The sequence below is a fragment of the Chiloscyllium plagiosum genome, chromosome 12 (genome assembly GCF_004010195.1).
Source record: "Chiloscyllium plagiosum isolate BGI_BamShark_2017 chromosome 12, ASM401019v2, whole genome shotgun sequence".
Classification (NCBI taxonomy): domain Eukaryota; kingdom Metazoa; phylum Chordata; class Chondrichthyes; order Orectolobiformes; family Hemiscylliidae; genus Chiloscyllium; species Chiloscyllium plagiosum.
Genome location: NC_057721.1, coordinates 19369997 through 19395937, shown reverse-complemented (window position 1 = coordinate 19395937; position 25941 = coordinate 19369997). Strand labels below are relative to the sequence as shown.

Below are 25941 nucleotides of genomic sequence, written 5' to 3'. Positions count from 1 at the left end.
ACGTTTCGGGCATAAGCCCTTCTTCAGGAAGAAGGGCTTATGCCCGAAACGTCGATTGTCCTGTTCCCTGGATGCTGCCTGACCTGCTGCGCTTTTCCAGCATCACATTTTCAGCTCAGTCCTCTTTCAGACTCTTGTTACTGATTAGACAACATCACACAAGGTGGTGAAAGAGAGATGGCGGATACATATTGGGCCACTGACGTGGAGGTGGTGAGGAAATAAAGTCTGCTCATAGTGCAAATTGTTCAGATAGACTTGCTGCTCCTAACTTTGACCTATGTTTAGGTAGGCATTAACACCAAGCCATGAATAATAAATTGAATGTATTACTATGCACAGCCTGCCAACCTTTGTTTATTTACTGAATAATAACACAATACACTGACTTTCTAAGACTCTACCTTCTGCTTCTGGGTCCACCTTGTATTTAAATTTGAATGTCAGAGCTCTTCCTTGCTCAGTCATTACATAGGGAAAGAAACCTTCAAATAAATCCACTCCTCTTGATACACACTCCAGCACTTCATCTGGCTTTCCAATTCCATGGATCAACCTAATATAGTGGGAGGGAAGGACAAGAGAGAGAAATGTGAATAAATATCACTAGATTAAACAGGAGATGTGCAACAAAATACTCACATTCTGGAATTAACCATAGCCCTTCAAGAAAGCTAACTAAAAGGCTAATAGAAAATGTTAGGAACACTCAGATCAGATGGGATTACATAATACAGTGTATTTGCCTTTGGAAGGTGAAGCTGTTCCTTCTGTCTCACAATTTGAGCTGTGGCTCACAACAAGGGCTCAGGAGAGAGAAACAGTAAATGAGTGTGTCAGGAATGGGAACTTTGGTGAAAGAATAGGATATTGAGCAGCAACAGCCAGGTTACCGGCAAGAGGATGACTTGGGAAGCAGAACAAGGCTCAGCGAGGCTCAGCAGTGAAGAAGTGGGGAAGGGAGTGGAATAGGCCAAATCAGGTCATGTGATCCTACATCAGCCCAACTTTGCAAACAACTTCAAAATGAAATTCTTAAGTTAAACAAGGAAAAAGGCCCCATTAAATGACCAATGTTATTTCACTTTAACACAACTCAGGACAACAAAATGAGATGTACTATATTCCAGTTATCAGAAAAAACAGAGATGCCAGTATCTGCTTGCTGCTGCCATAAATTCCTAAGCTGCTTTAAAATAAAAGGATTGGTGACTTGCACTTATTGGAATCTGTTCAAATAAAGCAGAATAATTGCATATTACACATTTTTCTTTACCTGGGTTTGTCTTCAGGCAGTTCTCCTGTGACTGAAGCAATTAAGTTCAATTTTGGGTCATCAGGCATATCCTCTGCCTGAAAACCATCTAAAAGGAAACCTCCAACTGGCCTCTTTATAGTTTCTCTAACGGACCTCAGTCGTTCTTCAAGAATATCTCCTCCTTCTATTACACCCAGAATCTCACTGTTCTTCAGCACCTGGGAGAAAATTATAAACACTCAACTCCAACACTCACCAAACGTATTAACTTTGTTTTAATTTATTGCAATGTAACTTTTACAAAATGTTGCTCATCTATGAAATATTACAAGTTAAATTTGTGATTACAACTGTAATTTAATATTTCAAACTGATAAAGTGAGCCTAATGTCCATACTGAAAAAATGTTGAGACATAAATCCAAGATAAAATTAATTGCCCATTTGAAAAGGAATGAGCAAGTAAAGTTCGAACAAATTTGTGAAAGTTGTGTATTGTTCAACTAACTTGATTTGAATTCTTTAATGAGGTAATTTAGAGGGCCGATGAGGGAAGTGCAACTGTTGTGTATATGGGCATTCGGCTAAGTACTACATAATGGACTAGTAAAATTGAAGTCAATATGATTATAGTGATAGGGATGGAAAAAGCAATTAAATGACAGAAAGCAGAGAGTTTACTGCTGAACATTTGCTAGAGGGAAGTAGTGTGGTGTTTCCAATGGGTCAGAGTTCGGACCACTGCTCCTTTTCGTTGTACCCTAATTGCTTGAATTGAACAAAGAACAAAGAAAATTTACAGCCCAGGAACAAGCCCTTTGGCCTTCCAAGTCTGTGCTGATCCAAATCCACTGTCTAAACCTATCGCTCAATTCCTAAGGATCTGTATCCCTCTGCTCCCCATTTACTCATGCATCTGTCTAGATGCATCTTAAATGAATGTACCATGTCTGTCTCTACTATCTCGACTGGCAACGAGTTCCAGGCACCCACCAACCTCGGTGTAAAGTACTTTCCGCATGTATCTTCCTTAAACTTTTCTTCTCTCACCTTGAATGCATGCCCCTTGTTATTAAATCCCTCACCCTCGGAAAAGGCTTATCTCTATCCACCCTGTCTATACCCTTATGATTTTGTAGGCCTCAATCAGGTCCCTCCTCAATCTGCTTTTTTCTAATGAAAATAATCCTAGCCTACTCAACGTCTCTTCATAGTAAGCACCTTCCATACCAGACAACATCCTCGCAAACCTCCCCTGCACCCACTCCAAAGCGTCCACATCCTTTTGGTAATGCGGCGACCAGAATCATACACAGTATTCTAAATGCAGCCGAACCAAAGTCTTGTACAATTTTAACATGACCTGCCGGCTCTTATACTCAATACCCTGTCCGATGAAGGCAAGCATACCATATGCCTTCTTGATCACTCTATCCACCTGTGCAGCCATCTTCAGGATACAATGGGCCTGAACTCCCAGATGTCTCTGCTCATCAACTTTTCCCAATGCTCTGGTTTATAGTTACTATAACACTCAAATGCTGTAAAGAAAGATGGCAAGATAGCAACAGAATTCAGGAGGATAGAAATATATTAAATAGGAGGAGTTGGTCATTCAGCCCTTCAAGCTGCTGCGCCTTTCAATATGATGGCAGATCATCCAACTCAATACTCTGTTCTTACTTTCACCCCATACCCTTTGATCCCCTTAGCCGTTAAGAACTACAGGAAACCTGTATAGTTTGTTCTACCTGGCACCTTATGAACCAGCACTCTCAATAAACCGTCAAAAGTTACGTACTTGAAATACCAGAAATTTACTGTATTATTGCAATCTCCACAACATCAGAGTAGTCAGTTGAGGGTGCAAGTGAGAAGGTTCTTTGCTGGTAAGTTTTACTTTAGGCAAATTTGCATAACTATTTCAGTGATTTATGCTGTAGAGTATAACAGTAATGTTGAAAGAGTATAGCTCCTGCATTATATTTCCGTATTAAGTATATTTTTACACAAATTACATTTGATTAATCGGCACACTCCTGGTCCCATAGGTGCTGGCTAATAAAAGGTTTGTTATATGTTTGCCTGTCCCTAGTTGCCCTTGAAAAGGTGATGGTGAGCTGCCTCTTGAACCCCAGCAGTCCATGTGCTGTGGGTTGACCTACAATGTCATTGGGGAGGGAATTGCAGGATTTTGACCCAGTGACAATGAAGCAATGTATTCCCAAGTCAGAATGATGAACAGCTTAGAGAGGAACTTGCAGCATGTAGTGTTCCCATGCATCAGATGCCATTGTTCTTCGAGAAGGAAGTGATCGTGTTTGGAAGGTGCTGTCTGAGGAGCTTTGGTGAATTTCTGCAGTGCATCTTGATGGTATACACTGATGTGATGGAGCATAGGTGGTGGAGCGAGTGGATGTTCATGAATGTACTGTCAGTTTGGTTGATCTGTCTCCTGTAGTATAATAAATCCCTCGATAGCTGTGCAGCACCATACATCCATACTTTGTCTAGCCCTATTATCTTTTCTCAAAATATTTCATCCTAAAAAGAACAAGCAGGTAAAATTTGTCTTCCCTGAATTGTGATGCAATTCCTGCAATTTTTTTTAAACTCCATCTTCTGTGCATCATGTCTTCCTTTCATTCCTCAGAGCCAGCACAGTCTTCAGTTAACCCATTATTAACTGTCTGGAAATCTTTTTGATATATTTCTTCACATTTCTCTCCACATTAAATTAACTTCCCAAAAATTTACATCTAAACCCAAATTTTCAGTCACGGTTCTTGTTAATTTGCAGCCCTTTTCCTTTGCCAAATGTTTAAGGCGCTTTGCCAATCAAGTCATTAAAAAAAAATCAATATTTTTAGTTCTTTCCTTGTTTGCCTCAGCAAAAAAGATTTTTATTACTGGGAAATCTTCACAACCACATAAGTTGATGGTCTAGGAATTGCATCACAATTCAGGGAAGACAAATTTTACCTGCTTGTTCTTTTTAGAATGAAACATAATGCCGCTTCTATACCAAGAATTCCAATGATAATTATTATTGGGATGGTACAATTTTTTTCACTGCCAACATAAATCAGTCAGGGGTAAACATCTTGTGTGTTTGACATTGCCCTCTTTATTCTCGAAGTGACACCAAAAAATTCCAGTTGCTTCCTAGCTGCATTTGGACTGCAACTGTCATATTGAACTTTCAAATCTGACTTGAGCTAAAACACTGGCACTCTACATCCAAATTATCATTTTTGGAGAAAATCACTTTTTGTCCTCCTGCCTTTGCCACCAAACATTTTAGTGAAAGCACCAAGATAACACACCTTTGCTAAATTCTGTTCACTGATAGAAAATTTCTTGGTGTGCTGTGAGAAGCTCAAAGTCTGAAGGTTAATTTGTTCCTGTCTGGTTTCTAACTTCAATAATGCTGCATAAATACATTTCCAGTTCCTCTAGAACTGACCTGTTTTGCTGCCAATAGTTTTAATGGATATTTACATTCTCATAAAAGGATCCAAATGTCTGAAATATTACATTTTTTCTTTCCTAATCATTTTCAATATTTCTTGATCTTCCATCCTCGAATCTATTTTGGGTCCAGTGAAGACAAACTTAATGCCAAATCTGTCAGAATTAAGCTTTTGGTATTTTGTTGTATTTCTACTTAAGAAGTGCCCATTGATGGTTTAAGACATAATAGTTTTGCTCAGTAATAGTTTATAACAACAATGTTTTCGCAATAAGTTGCCACTTGGCTCGTGGAGTTTATAGGGACACCTGGTCAGGCAATCAAATCACACTCATTCTTTTGCTCTAACATGTAGCCCTGCAAGTCTATTTTTAAAATTTAAAAGTATGCTGATAGCAATCTCAATTAAGTACTCAGTCTGGTTTTGTATATGGTATAGGGTTGTACTGTCTTGAGTAATATGATATATTCTAAATCCATCTGGTTTAGAAAACAATTATAATTGTTTTTCTCTTAAATTCATTCATGGGATATGGGCATCATTGCCTCAGTCAGCATTTAATGCCCAACCTACTTGCCCAGAGGGTAGTTAAGAGTCAACCACATTGCTGTGGATTCAGATTCACTTTTAGGCCAGACTGGGCATCAATGAACCAGATGAGCTTTCGTAACAGTAAACAGTTGTCACATGGTTTCCATTATGTTAGCTTTTTATCCTAGATTTTATTTTTATTGTATTCAAATGTCGCCACCTGCCACTGTGGGATTTGAACTCATGCTCCCAAAACAGAATTACCAGTCCAACAAAATTACCACAATGCCATCACTCATATTGTGTACTGTATTGGTGTGACCAGCTTCAAAAGTCTGGTCTAACACAGCAGGAGCAACCTCAAAAAAATCTCAGTTTTTTCAAATATTAATCCCTTTCAAATTTACCTTTTGTGTCACATAAACATCTTCAACGTGACATGGGGAAATAGGAAAATGGCATGGTTAGGTTTGGAAATGTTCTTCCAAACTAGGCTAGGAAAGCTGATTTTTTGGGCAAAAAGAAGGTAACTTGCAGGTAAAACACCTGGCCAAAAGTGTTTGTTTTTTAAAACATTTATTAATTTATGTGATGAGGGCTTTGCTGGCTAAGTCACCATTTATTGCCTAGCTTGCTACTGATAAAGGATGCCAAATGTAAGGAGGCCCAGAATCAATATCCTGTATTTGATTGGTTTTATGCCAAAAATTGGAAATTTAAAAGAAAGCTAATTATCTAGTTATAACAAATTTGCATTGCCAGTTGTATAACTCCTATCCAAATGTCAAAACGTGGTTCCTACATTAATTTACCTCATGCTTAGAAAAAAAGGTTATCCTGAGTTCAATTTTCAATAAATTATGTTCTTCTCAATGGGTATATATTTTTTTCATACACACAGAACAGCTTAATAAATATATTAGTGAAGTTGCTTTTATAACATTATACAGATAGCAACACCACGTGGTATTTGTTCACATCTCACACACTTCAGAATTGATTCTCCCACAAACTAGAAGCAGCAGCAAACAGTCTCAAGAAAATTACTTTAACCAGACAGATGTATTGGTCTAAAAAATGAAAAACTACTCAATGTGTACGGACCTGTCATTAGTCTAACAGTGCTGGGTTGTGAGGCTTCCTTGTCCTAGTTGGGAAGACACAGAACAGTCCAATGACATGCTAAACCACGCAGTCTTGATTAAACTGGGAGTATAATTTATATTCATCAGTTACTGACGAAGATTCCAAGGACTCTGGTGCAGGAATGTTTCCTCTGGCCCTGTAAGGAAGCAACTGAAATCCCTTCTATTGACTGGTCTCTCCTGACTCCAGGGATTAGTGACAGCCCAACCTAGTCACCAACCACAACAAGATGTCCTGACCTCAAGCATCTTGCAGAAAATTACCTGAACCCTGCAATGAAGCCCGATCTCCACTATTTTCCAAGGTCAACTCGCAAAAGAGATGGCTGTTTTCTTGCTTGATGCTAGATTTCCTGCTTGCCAAGGTGGGAAAATATTAAAGAAGCCTGGTGCTAATATAATCAGGCCACCCAGATCTGAAAAGTGGGTTTGTGGGTTTTAGAGAGATGATTCTCCAAATCCTTCTATTGGGATATCAAATAACACTGAATGCAATGCTCAAGCTACTTTTAATGAGGTCCGAAGTACTCAGAAATTCTGAGTATGCACAGTGCCTTTCCTCATGGAATGCAAGTGACTGGCAAGAACACGTTATACAAGATTTCTCCATTTAAAAACTGTCTTTCTTGAAAAGATGAATCAGAAATTATTACAATATTGTCACAACTACACTCTCAATTCTACAATGAGAAGAGAATTTCTAGTTCATTATTTGCAAGACTTAGGAAATCATTTATGATTTTGTGACATGTAAAGCAGAGAGGAGACCTCTCTCAGAGATGAGAAGCATTATGAATCTTCCAGCTGTAACATCTCTTTACCTCTGAATTCTGATGCTCTTTGAGGCAACAATCCAAGAAGCCAAGAGTACGATCCACTGATTTTTTTACCCTTTTCCTTGATGCTCCTGGAGGAAGAGGCTCTCCATCTGCCATACTTTGGTACCAGTCAGGTTTGAAGGCTTGTTGCATTGCCATAAACTTTGACAAAGTTATTTCAATTCGTCCACCTCCACCCCAAACCGATACAGTCTTTTCAGTTTGAACAAAAGAAACAAAACAGGCATTAGCTCACAATGGACCCAAAAAACAAAAATAAATGAATTTCTACTCATACAGATGTTATTGCACTAGTAAGTGTTTTCACATAAATTAGTTACTTTTCAGTTACAATTGCAAACCTCAACTTTTTAAATGTCTCATTTTGATCATGTCTTACTTGAAACTAAATGGTGCCCACTCGCTTCCTATAGTGGCCCACCCCACCTTGCCTCAAAGTTCTACTTTCTTCTTGATGCAATGATCAATGCTTAGGTACTGTTCCTTAGGAATGAGAATATTTCAACAGAAATGTTGATATTAATCTTATAACCAACAGTGTTCTCACAGCCACTGAGCATTGAAGTAAACATCAAGTGCAGAACCAGCCTATGAGCCTAGAAATTCAATTGTTCTGATTCTTCAATAAATGAAAGAAAAGTACAGATTTTGAACATGGGCAAAGAGAATCAGAACTAAATTCTATAATGTTGGCAACATCACTTCGTTCTCAAATCATATCTACCTATAGCAAAAATGAGCAGCTCTGCTGACAGCCAAGAGAATAAATTAAATAAAAGCAAGGCTAAATGATTATCCAAATTAGCTTCTAAATTCTGTAACACATTTGTAACAACTTACTTTGTTTGTGTTGTATCCTGATGGGCATGGACTAGCTGGGTCATGCAAAGAACAGTACAGAATTGACTCTGGCATACCTGTCATAAAATAGAATAAAATAAAATACACAATCTCCTAAAAATTGATCAAACAAATGAAATCCAAAAAACCTGAAGCCAAATAGAAATATCATGGATGTTGGAAATGGTAGTGTGGCATGAGTGATGCCCAAAATTGACTTAAAGCACAAAGTTTTACTTCATGCTAGTATAAGTTTGAATTATAATTTGAAAAGGGGTAAAACCTAGAGGGATAAAGAGGATAAACATGGACAAAACACTGAAGAGGAGAAGGGAGAGTGACTACACATTTCATCAAGGAAGCATTTGATCAAGATGGCATCAAAGAGAAAACTGGAGTCGATGGAAATTGGGGTAAAACTTGCCATTGGCTGAAGTCACACCTGGCACAAAGGAAGATGGCAGTGGTTGGTAGAGGTCAATCATCTCAGCCCCAGGATTTTGTTGCATGAGTTCCTAAAGCTGATGTTCTAGGCCCAACCATTGTAGCTGCATTATGGCCATCCTTCCATCATAAGGTCCAAATTAGGGATGCTCACTGATGATGGCAGAACATTTAGCACCAATTGTGACTGCTCAGATATGGAAGCAGTCTATATGCAAACACAGCACAGCTGATAAGTGGCAAGTAACATAAGAATCAGGCAATGATCATCTCCAAAGATGAAAATTCAACCATCATCCCTTGACATTCTGTGGCTAGGAAATTTGCAATAAATAACTCAGCTCCTCACTCCCCAGCTACAAATTACAAGTCAAGAATTTGAGGAAATGCTCTCTGCTTGCTTGGATGGGTGCAGCACCAACAACAATTAAAAGCCTTGCCACTATCTAGGGCAAAGAAACCTAATTGGCATGCTACTAACACCTTCAATATTTCACTTGCTCCACCACCAATGTCGCATGCCAGCAGTGTACATCATCTACAAGATGCATTGCATCAACTCACTAAATCTCCTTGAACAGCACCCTTCAAACCCAAGATCCTCACTGTCGAGAAGGACAAAGGCAGCAGATACATGGGAGCACCAAGACCTGTAATGCCCCTCAAAGTCACACACCATTTGATTGGGAACTGTATCGTTATTCCTTCATTGTCAATGATTCAAAATCCTGGAATGGCCTCCCTGTGATTGTACATGCACCAGATGGATTTTAGCAGCTTAAGACAGCAGCTCACCACCACCTTTTTAGGAGCAATTAGTGACAGGCACCCACTTCCCATGAATGAATGTAAAACCAGTACAACTGATATGAAGCATGCATGTTTATGCAAATTTAAAATAATTAATACTTGATTTGAAGTAAGAGCACATTTGGCACTGGTTATAATGAATACCTATGAATTTTCCAATTCCTTCTTTGTACTCCTCCAGAACTTCATGGTGCTCAGCACTGAGGAGCAAAATAAACAAATAAGCATTCATGAACAGAATAATACTACAGATTAAAAAAAGTTAAGACATTTACTAAGCAAACCCTTTGTTATTTTCACTGGTAGAATCACAAGCTTGTTTACGCAAGCTTCATAAAGTTCAGGATGTATTCTGGAAAATAAAACTTTCAAGGTTTGGGTGTAAGCACTGAATATGTATGGCCTGTGACTGATCGCAGGCTTCGTGGCTGTGAGACCTGGAAATGAACCCAAAGCAGTTGCAGACCTCCTTCGTTTATTGGTTTCAAAGTCATATTTGCAAATTAGACAAAGACTCTCAGTACTGTTTCAATGACAGTGCATGAGAGACTAACTCACTAAATCAGAGCGCACGACAGTAAATAGGATTCACCATAAATATATATAAATTTACAAATAACCCAATGATCATTCCAAACTCATGTATGTTGATATTATTAGATTACAGCAACTGTGAAGTTGAATAAAAAAATTTATTCTATTCTAATCATGTCATTAACATTAATTGATCTACACAGTCTGGAATGGACATTGATACGTGCAGTTTCAATGCTGCATTTGTATCAATAAAGCTAGTTGGATGTGCTCAAAGAAGGATTGGCAGCTTAGCTCAGGCCCCAAGCCTAAGCAAAAGTGAATGATATCCCCATTCAAAAGAAAGCTTCATGTCCACTCAGTTTTACATCAGGATCAGTGTAACAGATCACCAAGCAGCCTTTATTCAGACTTACCATTAGATTTGATGAACTGTTTCCACACAGAGATATTAGACTACATAATGACTCATTTAGGTTCTATAGATGTAGAATGCAAAGATGAGGCATGAAGGTTCAATTGGGGCGATTGAGAGTTATAAGGTAGCCAGGAATGATCTGAAGAGAGAACTAAGAGCAGCAAGGAGGGGACATGAAAAGTCCTTAGTTGGTAGGATTAGGGAAAACCCTAAGGCTTTCTATAGGTATGTCAGGAATAAGAGAATGACCAGGGTAGGAATAGGTCCAGTCAAGGATAGTAGTGGGAAGTTGCGGAGGCTGAAGAGATTGGGGAGACACTGAATGAATACTTTTCGTCAGTATTCACTCAGGAACAGCACATTGTTGCCAATGTGAATATTGAGTCACAATTAATTAAAATGGACGGCATTGAGGTATGTAGGGAAGAGGTGTTGGAAATTCTGGAAAGGGTGAAAATAGATAAGTCCCCTGGGCCTGATAGCATTTATCCTAGGATTCTCTGGGAAGCAAGGGAGGAGATTGCAGAGCCATTGACCTTGATTTTTATGTCCTCGTTGTCTACAGGAATAGTGCCAGAAGACTGGAGAATAGCAAATGTGGCTCCCTTGTTCAAGAAGGGGAGTAGGGATAACCCTAGTAACTATAGGCCGGTGAGCCTCACTTCTGTTGTGGGCAAACATTATGCTATTGATTCAAGATTTTTGAATTCAGATTCCACCATCTGCTCAGGCAGGATTCAAATGTGGCTCCCCAGAGCAATACATGGGTCTCTGGATCAATAGTCTAGTAATAATACCATTGGGGCATCCCTTCTGCATAATGCTTTAGGCTTTCAGATAGAAGCTTCTAAAATTTCTTGTGGGAGCGTGGAGTAACACCCATAACTTGGGAAAGGTTTGTATGAAGCTGAAAGCTCAGTTATATGACAAATGAAGATGAGGCTATCAAAGTCTTAAAACTGGAAATTGAAGCCGCAGCTAAGTCAAAACCGATGTGGAATAGAGAAGGGAATTCTTTTTGGTTTTGGAATATTGCACTTAGAACTAAAGTAGCCATTACATTATTTTTAAATTGTGTACCCCAGTTCTAGACTTCCCAATCAGGAGCCTGTATCTGTGATATTTACCCCTTGAAATATTTTGTAAGTTTCTGAGATCATATTTCATTCTTTGAAACAATAGAGAATACGGTCCAGTTTGCCCAATCTCACTTCATAGAACAGTCTTGCCATCTAAAGAATTAAAGTCAAAAAACTGCTGATGCTGGAATCCAAGGTAGACAAGCAGGAGGCTGCAAGACCACAGCATGTCAGGCAGCATCAGGAGATGGAGAAGTCAACTTTTTGGGTATAATGTTCAGGACTGAGGTGGGTGTGAGGGAAGCTTCAGATGATCTTTTTCCACGTATGGAGTCAGCTATTATGAGGGGGCATAGCTTTAAATTAAGGGGGAGTTGGTATAGGACAGATGTTAGGGGTAGATTCTTTACTCAGTGAGTTGTGAGTTCATGGAATGCCCTGCCAGTAGCAGTGGTGGACTCTCCCTCTTTATGGGCATTTAAACGGGCATTGGATAGGCATATGGAGGATAGTGGGCTAGTGTAGGTTAGGTGGGTTTGGATCGGCGCAACATCGAGGGCCAAAGGGCCTGTACTGCGCTGTATTTTTCTATGTTCTAATGTGTACCTTTTAAGATGAATTGATTAAGGTTTTGATAAAGAACAATGCAAAATAGTACAAAAAATAGGACAGGACCTGGTACCTTACTTTTCAAGTTAGAGAACACAGGTATTTGCACCCAACATTATATTGAAGCTAGCAAGCAAAGCATTGGGCCCTGGGACTTCTTCACTGCCACCAGGATGGCAAACAACAGACAAATGACATCACACAAAATATTACATATATAGATCTCTGGGGGTCACTTGACCTGAAGGCAAAGAAACATATTTTGACAGACATTCTCGAATTAAACCAATCCAAGTCAACAATGATATTTGAAAGTTGGTGTTCCTATTCGGCATTTGACAGGCACTTCTTGTATTTACATTACAACTCAAGGACAGAAGAAAAGAAAATGTTTTATACTTGCACATACACTGTTGATAATGTCAGGTGCACAGGTTCAGGAACTCCTTCTATAAGGCTGAGTGTATCATGGGTAAGATGTGGAACACTGCCTGTCCGGGTATAAAGCAGGCAGCCAGGAATGTCTACACTTTTACTGCCATTTCGTCCTACTTCAATCAATTTACCATAGCGACAACCATTCACAATGCTGGAAAGGATTAACTTCATCTTTGTGATTGAAGCAAGTAGTACATATGAAGGTCTGATCGGGAGATCTTTTACTGAATACAGACAGTCTGCTAAATATGACGACAACCAGATATTTGTATAGCCCACGAAAAGTACACAATAGCATTGAGGTTTCTGTGAAAAGAAAAAAAATCAAATGATATTTAGTAAAATATCTATTCATTCTATTATCCAGAGTAAATTTGAATGATCCGATTTCAAATGAAAATTATTGCACTATTTTTAACTTACAGAGCGATGAGCGATTTTCATACCGAATGTGCAAAGGATATCAGGAAAGAGGAATATTTTTTGTGCTGTCCGCTTTGTCCCAACAAAGCCTTACACCCACTACAGCAGAGCAAGGCTACTGTAACAGCAGGGAGATTTGCATGTCCCATCCAAGCCAGCACAACACTCCGTGGAAGTTCCAAATTGCACCTTACCCTACTGTCATCTTTATGTTTCTCATTGAATTTATAAACTGGTCTTACTTCCACTCCTATGTCTTATGGTCTTATGTCCCATCCAAGCCAGCACAACACTCCGTGGAAGTTCCAAATTGCACCTTACCCTACTGTCATCTTTATGTTTCTCATTGAATTTATAAACACTTCGTTTACCAATTGACCAAAAACCAAAATTTAATTTGAAACTATTTCAATTCCATTCAGCCAAAGCTTATCCTACAATTTGACAAGTTCATTGAGCTCTGCTGCCGTGCCGTCAAAACAGAATAATTTTTCACTATTAATTATCAATTCCTTTCCTTCATGTTTATTTATACCATCCATTCATGCTTTATCAATATTTGAGTTCACTTCACTTTTTTCCAAATTTGTTGGACTCAAATGTGTTCAACTGTTTCGTTTATTTCCCATTCTACTTTATTTATGTCACAACTGCATCTACATTTATCAGTCATTCTGATTTTGACGTACAATCTCAGTGCTCATTGCTAGTTTCAAGGTAACCTTGCCACCATTCACAGCACACGCAGGGGAGGTATAGCACACCAAGGGCCTAGGAAAGAATGAGGGATCATCTCATACAAATACCTTCCTCCAGATTTTTTCAGGTTGGTAAAAAATGATATGACGTTACCTAATCACTACTTCACAATCTCCTTTCTAGTTCCCTTTATTCTTGTACACTTGCCAATATCTAGCACTTCCAGCCACGAACCTGTATCTTGATTTATTATACCAGAGGACGTAGGAGCAGAGTAGGTCATGCAGCCCATGGTAACCACCCAACCATTCAATGAGATCATGGCTGGTCTGATAATCCTCTGCTCTACTTTCCTGCTTTTATCTAATCTTTGATTCCGTCACTGACGAAAAAATTGGTCTATCTCAGCCTTAATATATTTAATGGCGCAGTCTTTACAGCTCTCTGCAGTAAAGAATTCCACAGATTCACTACCCTTTGAGAGAAGAAAGTCCTCATCTCTGACTTAAATCCTTTACTCTGAGTTAGTGCCCCCTGGACTGAGACTCTTCCACAAGGGAAACAACTTTTCCACATCTACCCTGTCAAGTCCTCTAAGAATCTTGTATGTTTCAATAGTGTCATCCCTCATTCTTCTAAACCCCAATGAGTATGGACCCAACCGTTGCTCATAAAAAAACTCCATTCATACCCAGAATCAACCCAGTGAACTTTCTGTGAGCTGCCCCTAATGTTAGTATGTTTTCTCAGATAAGAGGACCAAAATTGTATACAGTACTCCATGTGTGGACTAACGAAAGCTTTGCATAGTTTAAGCAAGACTTCACCATCTTTAGACTCAATTCCCTTTGAAATAAAGGCCAATCTTCTATTTGCCCTCTGTAATCTAATCTAATCTAATCTAATCTAATCTAATCTAATTGTGGGATTTATGCACCAGGACTCCCAAATACCTCAGTCCTGTAGCTTTCTGTAGGCTTTCTCCAAAGTGCATAATGTTACGTTTTCCCATATGATATTCTACGTGCTAAGTTTTTGTCCATTCGCTCAACCTGTATCCTTCTTTAGACTGTCACAGTCAGCACTTTCCTTTCCTTTGGATCTTGCAAACGTTTTCCATTGCAAATACTTGTCTGCATTTTACTATTTCCATAGTACTTTGCTACAGTAACACTCTCATCTGATTGACCTATACCTTGCTCTACTTGAAATATTTGTTGATTTATCCCTTAAAAGATGTAATGATCCAAATCATCTGTGTCCCCCAACAGCAAAGTGTTCAATGCTCTTGTAAGCAAACTCAACGTACTATTAGGATAACATATTTAAATGGGACTGAGCCATGAAGAGTCAGGAATGACTCAAAACAATTACACTTTGCCTCTTCACTGATGTTATCAGACCCACTGAATTTTTCCAGCACTTGGTTTTTACTTGAGGTTTCAGCATTCATTGCACATCTGCTATCCAGACTAAAATAATGCAGTTTGGCCATTTATGGAATTTGACTAGTCTACCCTTTGCTTGAGAACAGAGAAAACAGCTGATATGTAAGAGGAGTTCTGGTTAACAACTATAAACAACATGATTAATTCTACAAAGATATTTATGCAGTTAGCCTAAATATATGGATAAGATTGCTTGCTTTTAATAGTTCAACAATAAAGTCAATGCAAGTACTTGTACATTAGAAAAATTACAGTTTTATAAAGCTCCATTTGGACTGCTTCAAGCAGAGCAGAAATGGGATTATTATTAAGTGGGGTTCAAGTGGGCAGCTGCAGCAGTGCCAAAGTTTCTCAAATCAGAAAAACTGCAAAGATGGAGATGAAAAATTCCTTCTTACTGAATTTTTAAAATATTCTTTGAATTCCCACATCTACAGTCATGCCTCAATCAGCACCACCAAAAGTACATAGACTGAAGTAATGCTTGACAGAAACTTGTGAATTATGTTATGTGTGTCTACTACATTTTCCTCAATAGAAGTGACTATAGAATCAGAGTTGCATAGCACAGAAACAGAACCTTTGATCCAAAGGAAGGCAATGTCCTTGTCGGTAGGTCACTGGAGTGGTAATCCAAAGACCCAGATAATATTCTGTGCCCCTAGGTTCAAATTCCAACACAGCAGATGGTGGAATTCAATAAAAGTCTGATAGGTTTTGTGGCTCTCTGATCCACCAACATCCCTTAGCAAAGGAAACAGCCATCCTTACTGGTCAAGGCAGAGGCTGGAAGAACATAGCTAGAGAGGCAGCACCAAGAGGTGGAGAAGTCATCGTTTCAGGTGCAACCTTTCTTCAGTCCTGAAGGAGGGTTATACCCAAAATGTAAAATTCTCCACCTCCTGATGCTGCCTGTCTTGCTATGCTCTTCCAGCCTCCTGTCTGTCTATTTTGGATTCCAGCATCTGTAGTTTTTTTTTGGACTACAATCCTTACAGGTCTGGCCTTCATGTGACTCCAGACCTACAGCAACATAGTTAACTGTTAACAGTCCTCTGCAAGTGAATGATCTATCTCAATGTCCTTCAGAGTCCCTAGCATCACAGATGCCAGTCTTCAGTTCAATCATTGGAGAGCTTCTCCTCTGATTCCCATTAACACCAGTTTTGCTTGGGCTCCTTGGTCAAACATGGCCTTGATTAACTTGATTCAATCAAGGAATGTTCAGCAGCACTGGATACTGCAAAAGCGATGACCCTGACCAATGCAGAGCTGTTGTTCTATGTACGTCGATCGTGGTATTGACTTCTGGTTCCTCAGAGGCCTGTGCAGCCAGTAAGAAAATTAAAGGGAACCTAACAACATTCAGGCAACAGTACTGAAAACCTGTGCTCCAGAACTCCAAGCTCTTCTGATTCAACTATGCCACTGCACTTTTCTAACGATGTGGGAAACTGCCTTGTTAACTCCTGTACGTGAAAAGCAGGACAAATCCAACCAAGCCAATTACCGCCCCAAGGGCCTACTCTCAATTTTCAGTAAAATGAAGGAAAGGGTTAAGCAGCTATCGGTTAGCAATAACCTGCTCACTGATACTCAACTTGACTTCTGCCAGTCGCATTCAGCTCCTGACTTCAATACAACCTTAGTCCAATTATAGATGAATAAATTGAATTCCAGAGGCGAGGCGTCCTTGATATCAAGAGTACATTGGACCAAGAAGCCACAGCAAAACTGGGGTTAAGGTGGATCAGAATCATACCTGGCACAAATGAAGATAATTATGGTTGTGTGAGTTATCTCAGCTCCATGATGTCTCTGAAAGAGTTCCTCAGGGTAGAGTCTTTGGTCCAATAATTTTCAGCCATTTCATCACTGTCCTTCTCCTCCACCATAGGTCAGAAGTGGGGATGTTCACTGATGACTACAAAACATTCAGCACCATTCATGATTCCTCAGATTACTGATGCAGTCCATACTGATGCACCTGGACAAAATCCAAGTTTGGGTTGACACATGGCAAGTAACCAGCAATGACCATCTTCAACAAGAGCAAATCGAACCATCATCCTCAACATTCACTGGCATTTCACTCACTTTCAAAATCCTGGGGGCTACCATTAACCAAAAGCTGAACGTGACTAGCCATACAACTAAAAGCAAAATACTGCAAAAGCAAAAGACAAAGCAGCTCATTTGATTGGCATTACATTCCATTTGGCTCCAATGGCACTCACCACTGATCCTTCGATAGTACCTTCTGAACCGATAACTACTACCACCAAGAAGGACAGGCAAAGCAGATACATATGAACAACAGCTGAAAGCTCCAAATTGTACACCATCCTTCCTATTCTAAGTTAGTTCAAGTCTGGCATGCTTCTATCTTCGCAAAGCTGGTAATACCTTTCTATTTCCAGATTCTTTCAGCTGTTCAAATTCTCAATTTGTAGTGGTGGAATTTCAATTCATATTCTCCAGATCAATTATTTAATTAATTAGACACTAATCTACCTAGTTGACAACGAATCGATGTTTTATAGCAATAACTAAAGTTTAGGAAATAAACAGATTTCAAGTTGATTATTTGTATTATGTACTGGCACTGCTGAACAGCCAGGTTCCCATCTGAGCACCCAGTAACAGGCTCTGGCCTGGTATGAAACTGGATAGATGAACTTGAAAGTAAATCACAGAATCGTTCAGAGCAGGAGACCATTTTAACCGGGTTACCGACTTGAGAAGCCGAACCAATCTCAAGAGATGTATTGCCAAATGAGAACAGCGACCAACCGACAGGCCAGACAAACAAATCCCCTCCCTTACCTCCACATGGCGCCACTCTGAACATCCAAATGACCCGGCCTCAAGGGGAGGAGCCACGTGTGACCATGTGATCGGGGCTCTCTTCCACAACTCAAGCATGCGCATTAGGCGCCGTAACGTCGCGTGACGAATAGGATGGAGGAGCGGTTGCGGCCGTCGCTGTGTCGTTGTGTTGGAGGAGCATGCGCTGTTGAGGCTTGCGAATGGGCCCAAGGATTCTGCATGGTAGAGAGGGGACCAGTGAAAGTCTTGAGGGATCGTGCAGCCTCCCAAGCAGCAGCTTATTCTGGACGTTTGCGCGGAGAGGGTTGTCTTTGCAGAATAATAAATGATTTGGAGATGCTGTGTTGCACTGGGGTGTACAAAGTTAAAAATCACAACACCAGGTTATAGTCCAACAGGTTTATTTGGAAGCACTAGCTTTCGAAGCGTCGCTCCTTAATCAGGTGATTGTGGGGAATAAGATCGTAAGACGGAGAATTTATAACAAAAGTTCAGCGTGTAACGTAAATGAAATTATATATTGAAAAAGACCTGGATTGGTTGTTAGTATCTAATCTTTTAAATGAACATGTTGGTTTCCGTTCTTTCATATGTAAATTGCAGAACATTTAAAAGTTACATTCTCAAGTGAACTTTAACAGTTGGTGTCATGTCAGTGCAGATAACGCATTGAAGGTGTAAGCTGCCCTGTGTGAGGCTGTCTGTGCCATAATGTTCAGACTGATTCTAATCTAAGAAAGGGATTTACAGAATCTTAGATGGATTCATGCGGTTTTTGAGCGAAATCAAATGTAGCTCTGCAAGTACAAATTCACCCCACAAACCTATGCGTGTGTTTGTATGTGTGTGGTGGTAGGGAGGGGTTTATGAGTGTGTGCGTACGGGTGTGAGTGAGAGTGAAAAGGGGCATAAATCTGTGAGAAGGTGCATGTGAGTGTGGGAGTGTATGAGAGAGGATCTGTAGGAATGTGTGTGTAGAAGGGTCTGTGTATAGTGCAGTGACATGAATCCAAAGTCCTGGTTGAGGCCATCCTTATGGGTACCAAATTTGGCTATCAACCTCTGCTCGGCCACTTCGCGCTGTTGCCTGTCCTGAAGTCTGCCTTGGAGGATGGTCACCCAAAGGTCTGAGGTTGAATATCCTGGACCGCTGAAGTATTCTCCTGCTGGGAGGAAACACTTATGTCTATTGATTGTTGTGCGGTGTCTGTTCATCCGTTGCCATAGCTTCTGCTCGGTCTCGCCAATGTACCGTCCCTCAGGGCATCCTTGCCTGCAGCGTATGAGAGAGACAATGTTGATTGAGTCACATGAGTACCTGCCATGTACACGGTGGGTGATGTCCCCATCTGTAATGGTGTTATCCATGCCAACATTCTGACACGTCTTGCAGCGTCTCCCGTGAAAGGTTGTATGGTGGTGTCCTGAAAGCCAGGCAGTTTGCTACGAACAATGAACTGTTTGAGATTTGGTGTTTGTTTTCAGGTGGGACGTGGAGGTGTGGGAAAGGTCTTGGTGGGGTGCTCATCCTCATTAATAATGTGTTGTAGGCTGCAAAGAACATAGCATAGTTTTTCTGTTCCTGGGGCATACTGGCCAACGAAGGGTCCGCTGTTGGTTGCAGCTCATGTCTGTCTCCTTAGGAGGCCATTACGGTTTCTCGCTGTGGCACGTCGGAACTGGCGGTCGATGAGCTGTCCATTGTATCCCCGTTCTTATGAGGGCACCCTTGAGTACTTCCAGGTACCTGTCACGTTCCTCCTGTGACATGTGTAGGGCCTGTCCATAGGGGATGGCTGTTTTAATATGTTTCGGGTGGAAGCTGGAGAAATGTAGCATTGTAAGGTTATCTGTGAGTTTGCGGTAGAGTGAGGTGCTCAGGTTGCCATCCTTGATGGTGATGTATGTGTCCTAGAATGAGAAAGATAGTAGAGAGTAGTCCATTGTGAGTTTGGTGGCGGGATGATACTCATTGATATCACTGTGTAGTTTTTTCAGTGACTCCTCACCATGAGTCCAGAGGAAAAATATGTCGTCAGTGTACCAGGCATATAGTGTTGGTTGGATGTCTTGCATAGAGAAGAAATCTTGTTTGAACCTGAGCATGAAAATGTTGGCATATTGGGGTGCAAATTTGGTCCCCATGGCTGTTGCATGTATCTGGATGAAGAACTGGTTGTCAAACATGAAAATGATGTGGTCACAGATAAATTGGATGAGTTGTAGGCACTCTATACCAGCATCCGCCACAATGGCTGCATTGTGACAACAGCCTCAGTATTCAACACCAACAACTGCCAATCTCCGAGGACTTCCCTACAATTCATCCGAGACAGACACAAGCTGCAACCGACAGGGTACCCATCGTTGTCCAGTCCTCCCCAGGAGCCGAAAAACTATGCCATGTTCTTCACAGCCTGCAACACATTATCAATGAGGATGAACACCTCGCCAAAACTTTCCCCACGCCTCCACATCTCGCCTTTAAACAGCCACCAAACCTCAAACAGATCATTGTTCATAGCAAACTGCCCAGCTTTCAGGACAACACCATACAACCTTGTCATGGCAGACGCTGCAAGACATGGCAGAGCGTGGACATGGATACCACTATTACACGTGGGGATACCTCCCACCGAGTACATGGCAGGTACTCATGCGACTCAGCCAATGTTGTCTATCTTATACGCTACAGGCAAGGATATCCTGAGGGATGGTACATTGGCGAGACCAAGCAGAGACTATGGCAATGGATGAATGGACACTGCACAACAATCAACAGACAGGAATGTTCCCTCTCAGTCGGAGAACAATTCAGTGATCCGGGGCATTCAACCTCAGAACTTTGCGTGATCATCCTCCAAGGCAGAGTTCTGGACAGGCAACAATGCAAAGTGGCCGAGCAGAGGCTGATAGCCAAGTTTAGTACCCATGAGGATGGTCTCAACTGGGACCTTGGGTTCATGTCACACTTCAGCCCACACTGCACCCCACACACACATACTCCTGTCGACCCATACACTCACGTAGACCCTCTCTCATACATGAGCTCTCTTTCATATGCTCACACATACATTCCCATACTCAGGTGCACCCTCTCACAGACTTATACCCCTTTACTCTCACACTCACACACATACAGTCTCTCACAGTCACTCAACCCCACACCCCAACACACACACACACACACACACACACCCAAATGCACACACATTAGTTTGTGGGGTGAATTTGTACTTGCAGAATTACATTTTATTTTGCTCAAAATCCATGTAAGATTGTGTAAATCCGTTTTTAGATTAGAAATCAGTCTGAACATTGTGGCACAGACAGTCTCGCACAAGGCGTCTCACACCTTCAATGCATTATCCAGGCTGACATGACACCAATTGTTAAAGTTCACTTGAGAATGTAACTTTTAAAAAGTTCTGCGATTTACATATGAAAGAATTGAAACCAACATGTTCATTCTAAAAGATGAGAAAAATAGGTCTTTTTCAGGTTTTTTTTCAATATATACTGTAAACTTTTGCTATAAATTCTGTATCTTACAATTGTGTATCCACAACCACCTGATGAAGGAGCAGTGCTCGGAAAGCTATTGCTTCCAAATAAACCTGTTGGACTGTAACCTGGTGTTGTGATTTTTAACAGAATAATAAGGATGAGGATAGGGAGACTCAATTTCCCTTGGTCGGAGGGCGAGAGGGACACCAATTTCAGGGGTTTGGCCATTTGGTTATTTAACTATGTTCAACCTGTCCTGAATTGTATCCTTTATCTTCTATTGTTTCTCCATGCTCTTTTTACCAAGTTGAATCACACTAGATTGCATTCCATTCTATTGTCACTTGTCTGTCCATTCCATCAACCTCTAAGTTTTTGAAGATTAGCACTATTTACTCCACTCACAAGTTATACTGCACAATATTCTCCATTTGTTTCGATAGTTGCAGTTCCAATAAGCCTTATCATCTTCCAAGACAAAGTAGCCTGCTCGATCAATATGTTTACCTATCATCTTAAATATTCTCTCCCTTCAAGGTTGTTTACCATCTTTACAAGCATCTCACCACAAAACTACCTCTACTTTCCAGATGCATGATCTTGACCAACTGGAAGGGCAATAAATGCTGGACAAGCCAGCAGTGCTGATGTTCTGTAATAATTTTAAAAGATTAGAATAAAAAATCTTGAAGCTCGAAAGGGAATTGGGTAGCACTTGTAGAGGATAGTTTTGCTGGGCTACAGTGTAATGATGAGGAAATGAAATGGTTTGCTTTTTTGGAAAGCTGGCATTTACAAGTCAGATTGCATGGCCACCTGTGATCTAGGATGTTTTCACAAATAATGTTTAATTATCTGCTTTACTTCTTAGTGCAGAATATCCAGGTCTGTAAATGTTTACTAGAGAAAGCAGTACACATTTTCCAATCCTTGTGAATTGTTGTGAGGCATTTCTCTACATTTAATAATAAGTTGTTTATTTATCGTGATTTTCAGACCAGTCAAGTATATATTAATACAATGTGTTCCTGGTTCCTTAAATTAGTTTATTTTTAGTGGATTAAGATGCAGTATGTAAACACAGTATTAGCTCTTTTAAAGGACAATGTGATAGCTAACTTGCAGTGAATACTTAATTGAATCTTAGTCCAATAACAAAGTTAGCTACTAAATCTAACTCGGCTGAATTCTGTTGTATTCTGATAAATGTGTGTATTTTAATTAGCTCATAGTAAAGTAATTGCACCATCTGAGAACACCATAAGATATAGGAGCAGAAATGAGCAGTTCAGCCCTTCGAGTCTGCTTCTGCATTTGATCATGGCTGTTAGGTTTCTTGAAACCCAATCTCCTGCCTTCTCCCCACAACGCTTGATCCCCTTACTAATCAAAAACCTATCTACCTCTGTCTTAAATTCTGCAGCCACAAGTTCCACAGATTAACCACCCTCTTGCTGAAGAAATTCCTCCTCATCTCAGTTTTAAAGGGTTGTTCCTTCACTCTGAGACTATTCACTTGGGTCCTAGTCTCTCTTTCCAGGCCTATCAGTACTCAAATTCCTCAATCACTCCTCATATGACAAGCCCTTCACCCCCCGAGATCATTCTTGAAAACCTCATCAGGATCTCCCATGATGCCAATACATCCTTCCTTAGATATAGGGCCCAAAACTGCTCACAATATTCCAAATGCAGTCTAACCTAGAGTGTTATATAGCCTCAGCAGTATAGCCAAATGAAAATGCATGTTAACCTCAAGAGAATCGTGAACTAGGACTCCCAAGTGCTTTTGTGTTTCAGATTGTATTACAAAACAATAGTTGTGGTGTCTAGAAGAAATTTTTTTCTTTTTATTAAGATACAAATAGTACCATCAGTGATAAGTTATTTAACCTTGGAAGAGGCTTCATAGTAAGGTTCCCTCCAACCATACTGCATCAAAGTCAATATCACCAGATTCCTCATCTCCCCTTCCACCACCTTATCCCACATTCAACCCTCCAACTTGGCACCGCCCTCTTGAACTATCCCACCTGTCCATCTTCCTTCCCACCTATCTGCTCCACCCTCCGCTCCGACCTATCACTATCACCCCCCACCTTCATCTACTTGAAGGGCTTATGCCCAAAACATTGACTCTTCTGCTCCACGGATGCTGCCTGACCTGCTGTGCTTTTCTAGCATCACATTTTTGGATTCTTATTTAACCTGTAAAATTGCAAATCATAGCTCACTTGCAGACCTACATGCTGTACCAGTATGTTATCGTGGGTGGACCATTTCACTAGAAATGGGGTGTGTTTGTGCCTTTATAAGTATGTGTAATAGTACGTATCAAGTGTGAAAGAGAAAATGCTGGAAGGACTCAGCGAGTCTCGGGGCAGCTGAGGAGAGAGAACAAAATTAACAATATTAATCAACTATGATGTCTTCAGACTGAAGAACAATTTAGTTGCCTGACCTGGCTGCAGCATACCTGCTGAATGTTTCCAAAGCTTTCTGGTTTTGTTTCTTATTTCCAGCCTCCACGGAATAATGCTTGCATTTTAAGGTTGACGAGTGAAAAGTTGAACCTATCCACTTCTAGAAAGATTTACTACTGGTCGATAGATTGGATATTGACAGTAAATCCTAATTTCTTTGATTAATAATTTTAATTTAAATACTTGTAGTTAAAGTTAACCCTTCAGTTTGTGGACTTTGAAGTGGGGAAGTAAAACATGTCAATTATAAGACCATAAGACATAGGAGTGGAAGTAAGGCGATTCGACCCATCGAGTCCACTCTGCCATTTAATCATGGCTGATGGGCATTTCAACTCCACTTACCAGCATTCTCCCCGTAGCCCTTAATTTCTTCATGTCAATTATAAGACCATAAGACATAGGAGTGGAAGTAAGGAGATTCGACCCATCGAGTCCACTCCGCCATTTAATCCACTTACCAGCATTCTCCCCGTAGCCCTTAATTTCTTCTGACATCAAGAATTTATCAATCTCGGCCTTGAAGACATTTAGCGTCCCGGCCGCCACTGCACTCCGCGGCAATGAATTCCACAGGCCCACCACTCTCTGGCTGAAGAAATGTCTCCGCATTTCTGTCCTGAATTTACCCCCTCTAATTCTAAGGCTGTGCCCACGGGTCCTAGTCTCCTCGCCTAACGGAAACAATTTCCTAGCGTCCACCCTTTCCAAGCCATGTATTATCTTGTAAGTTTCTATTAGATCTCCCCTTAATCTTCTAAACTCCAATGAATACAATCCCAGGATCCTCAGCCGTTCCTCATATGTTAGACCTACCATTCCAGGGACCATCCGTGTGAATCTCCGCTGGACACGCCAGTATATCCTTCCTGAGGTGTGGGAATGCAGGATCACTTATTAATTTTAAATCTGAGATAAAAATTGTTTGTCACGCAAAGGTATTCAAGGATGTAGGCCAAAGGCAGGTGGATGGAATTAGGCCACAGTTGAACCATGGATGGAGGAGCAGGCTGGAGAGACTGAATGAGATGGAAATGTGTTGCTGGAAAAGCGCAGCAGGTCAGGCAGCATCTAGGGAACAGGAGAATCGACGTTTCGGGCATTAGCCCTTCTTCATTTCATTTCACTATCTCATTTGTAATGGCAACCATACTCAACTCAGCCCCCTGACTCCCTTTAATTGTTGGGATATTAAACATGTCTTCCACTGTGAAGACTGACACAAAGTACTTATTAAGTTCTCCAGCCATTTCCTTCTTTCCCATCACTAGCCTTCCAGCATCAGTTTGAAGTGGCCCAATGTCTACTCTTGCCTCTCGTTTGTTTCTTATGTATTGATTATTGTAATTATCATGCAAGTTTAAAAAAAATCACAGTTGCGTGCATTGCTATTTATTTCCTGTATCTAATTGCTTCTGAGAAGGAAACGAGAACCAGGATTTTGGCCCAGTAACAGTGAAAGATACTGTGAAAAACTTACTTACAAGTCAGGATTCTGTGTAGCTTGGAGGTGGTAATGGACTGCATCTGCTGCCCTTGTCCTTTGAAGTGGTAGAGGTCAGTGTTTGAAAGATGCTTTTGAAAAAGCGTTGTTGAGATGTTGGAATACATCTTGAAAATGCTACACACTATATAGCCACAGTGTATTACCGATGGAAGGAATGAAAGTTAAAGGTGATGGATGGTCACGAGTCTTGCTGGATGTTTTATCCTTGTTTATATCAAGTTTCTTGTCTGTTGTTGAAGTTGCATTTTTCTTGGGTAAGTAGATAATATTCATCACACTTCTGACTTGTAGATGGTGGACAGCTTTACAGAAAGAGGAGGTGAGTTCACATGCCACATCATTCCCAGCCTTTTGGGAGTGCTCTGGACCTGCTCTTGAAGGCACAGTATTTTTATATGGTGTTTTCAGTTCAGTTTCTGGTCAATACTAATGCCCAGAAGTTTCAGGAATGCCATTGAATGTCAAGGTAGATGGTTAGATTCTCTCATTAGAAATTTTGTTACTTGGTAGTTGTGTGACATGAATGTTACTTGCCATTTATCTATCTGTGCCTTAGTATGAATCGGGTCTTGCTGCACATGGACACAGTATCTTCAGTTAAAAAGAAAAATAGATTTGAAAATTATGA

At 40.5% G+C, this 25941-nt stretch overlaps 1 protein-coding gene across 4 annotated transcripts in view; it reads right to left on the bottom strand.

The window, feature by feature from the left end:
* qtrt2 (queuine tRNA-ribosyltransferase accessory subunit 2) overlaps window positions 1–17915 on the bottom strand; it is a 28343-nt gene extending 10428 nt beyond the window's left edge. For 2 of the 4 annotated variants that reach the window (XM_043700636.1, XM_043700637.1), the window contains exons 1-6: window positions 12389–12723; window positions 9484–9539; window positions 8086–8162; window positions 7228–7437; window positions 1277–1476; window positions 405–556 (exon numbers count right to left, since the gene is read on the bottom strand). In XM_043700636.1, coding sequence (XP_043556571.1) covers window positions 405–556; window positions 1277–1476; window positions 7228–7437; window positions 8086–8162; window positions 9484–9539; window positions 12389–12588 — 895 coding nt within the window. In that variant the 5' untranslated portion in view covers window positions 12589–12723. Of the gene's footprint in view, window positions 1–404; window positions 557–1276; window positions 1477–7227; window positions 7438–8085; window positions 8163–9483; window positions 9540–12388; window positions 12724–16749; window positions 16975–17813 lie in introns of those variants that run through there. The other 2 variants (XM_043700638.1, XM_043700635.1) reach the window with 2 other exon arrangements.
* Window positions 17916–25941: the final 8026 nt, after the last annotated feature.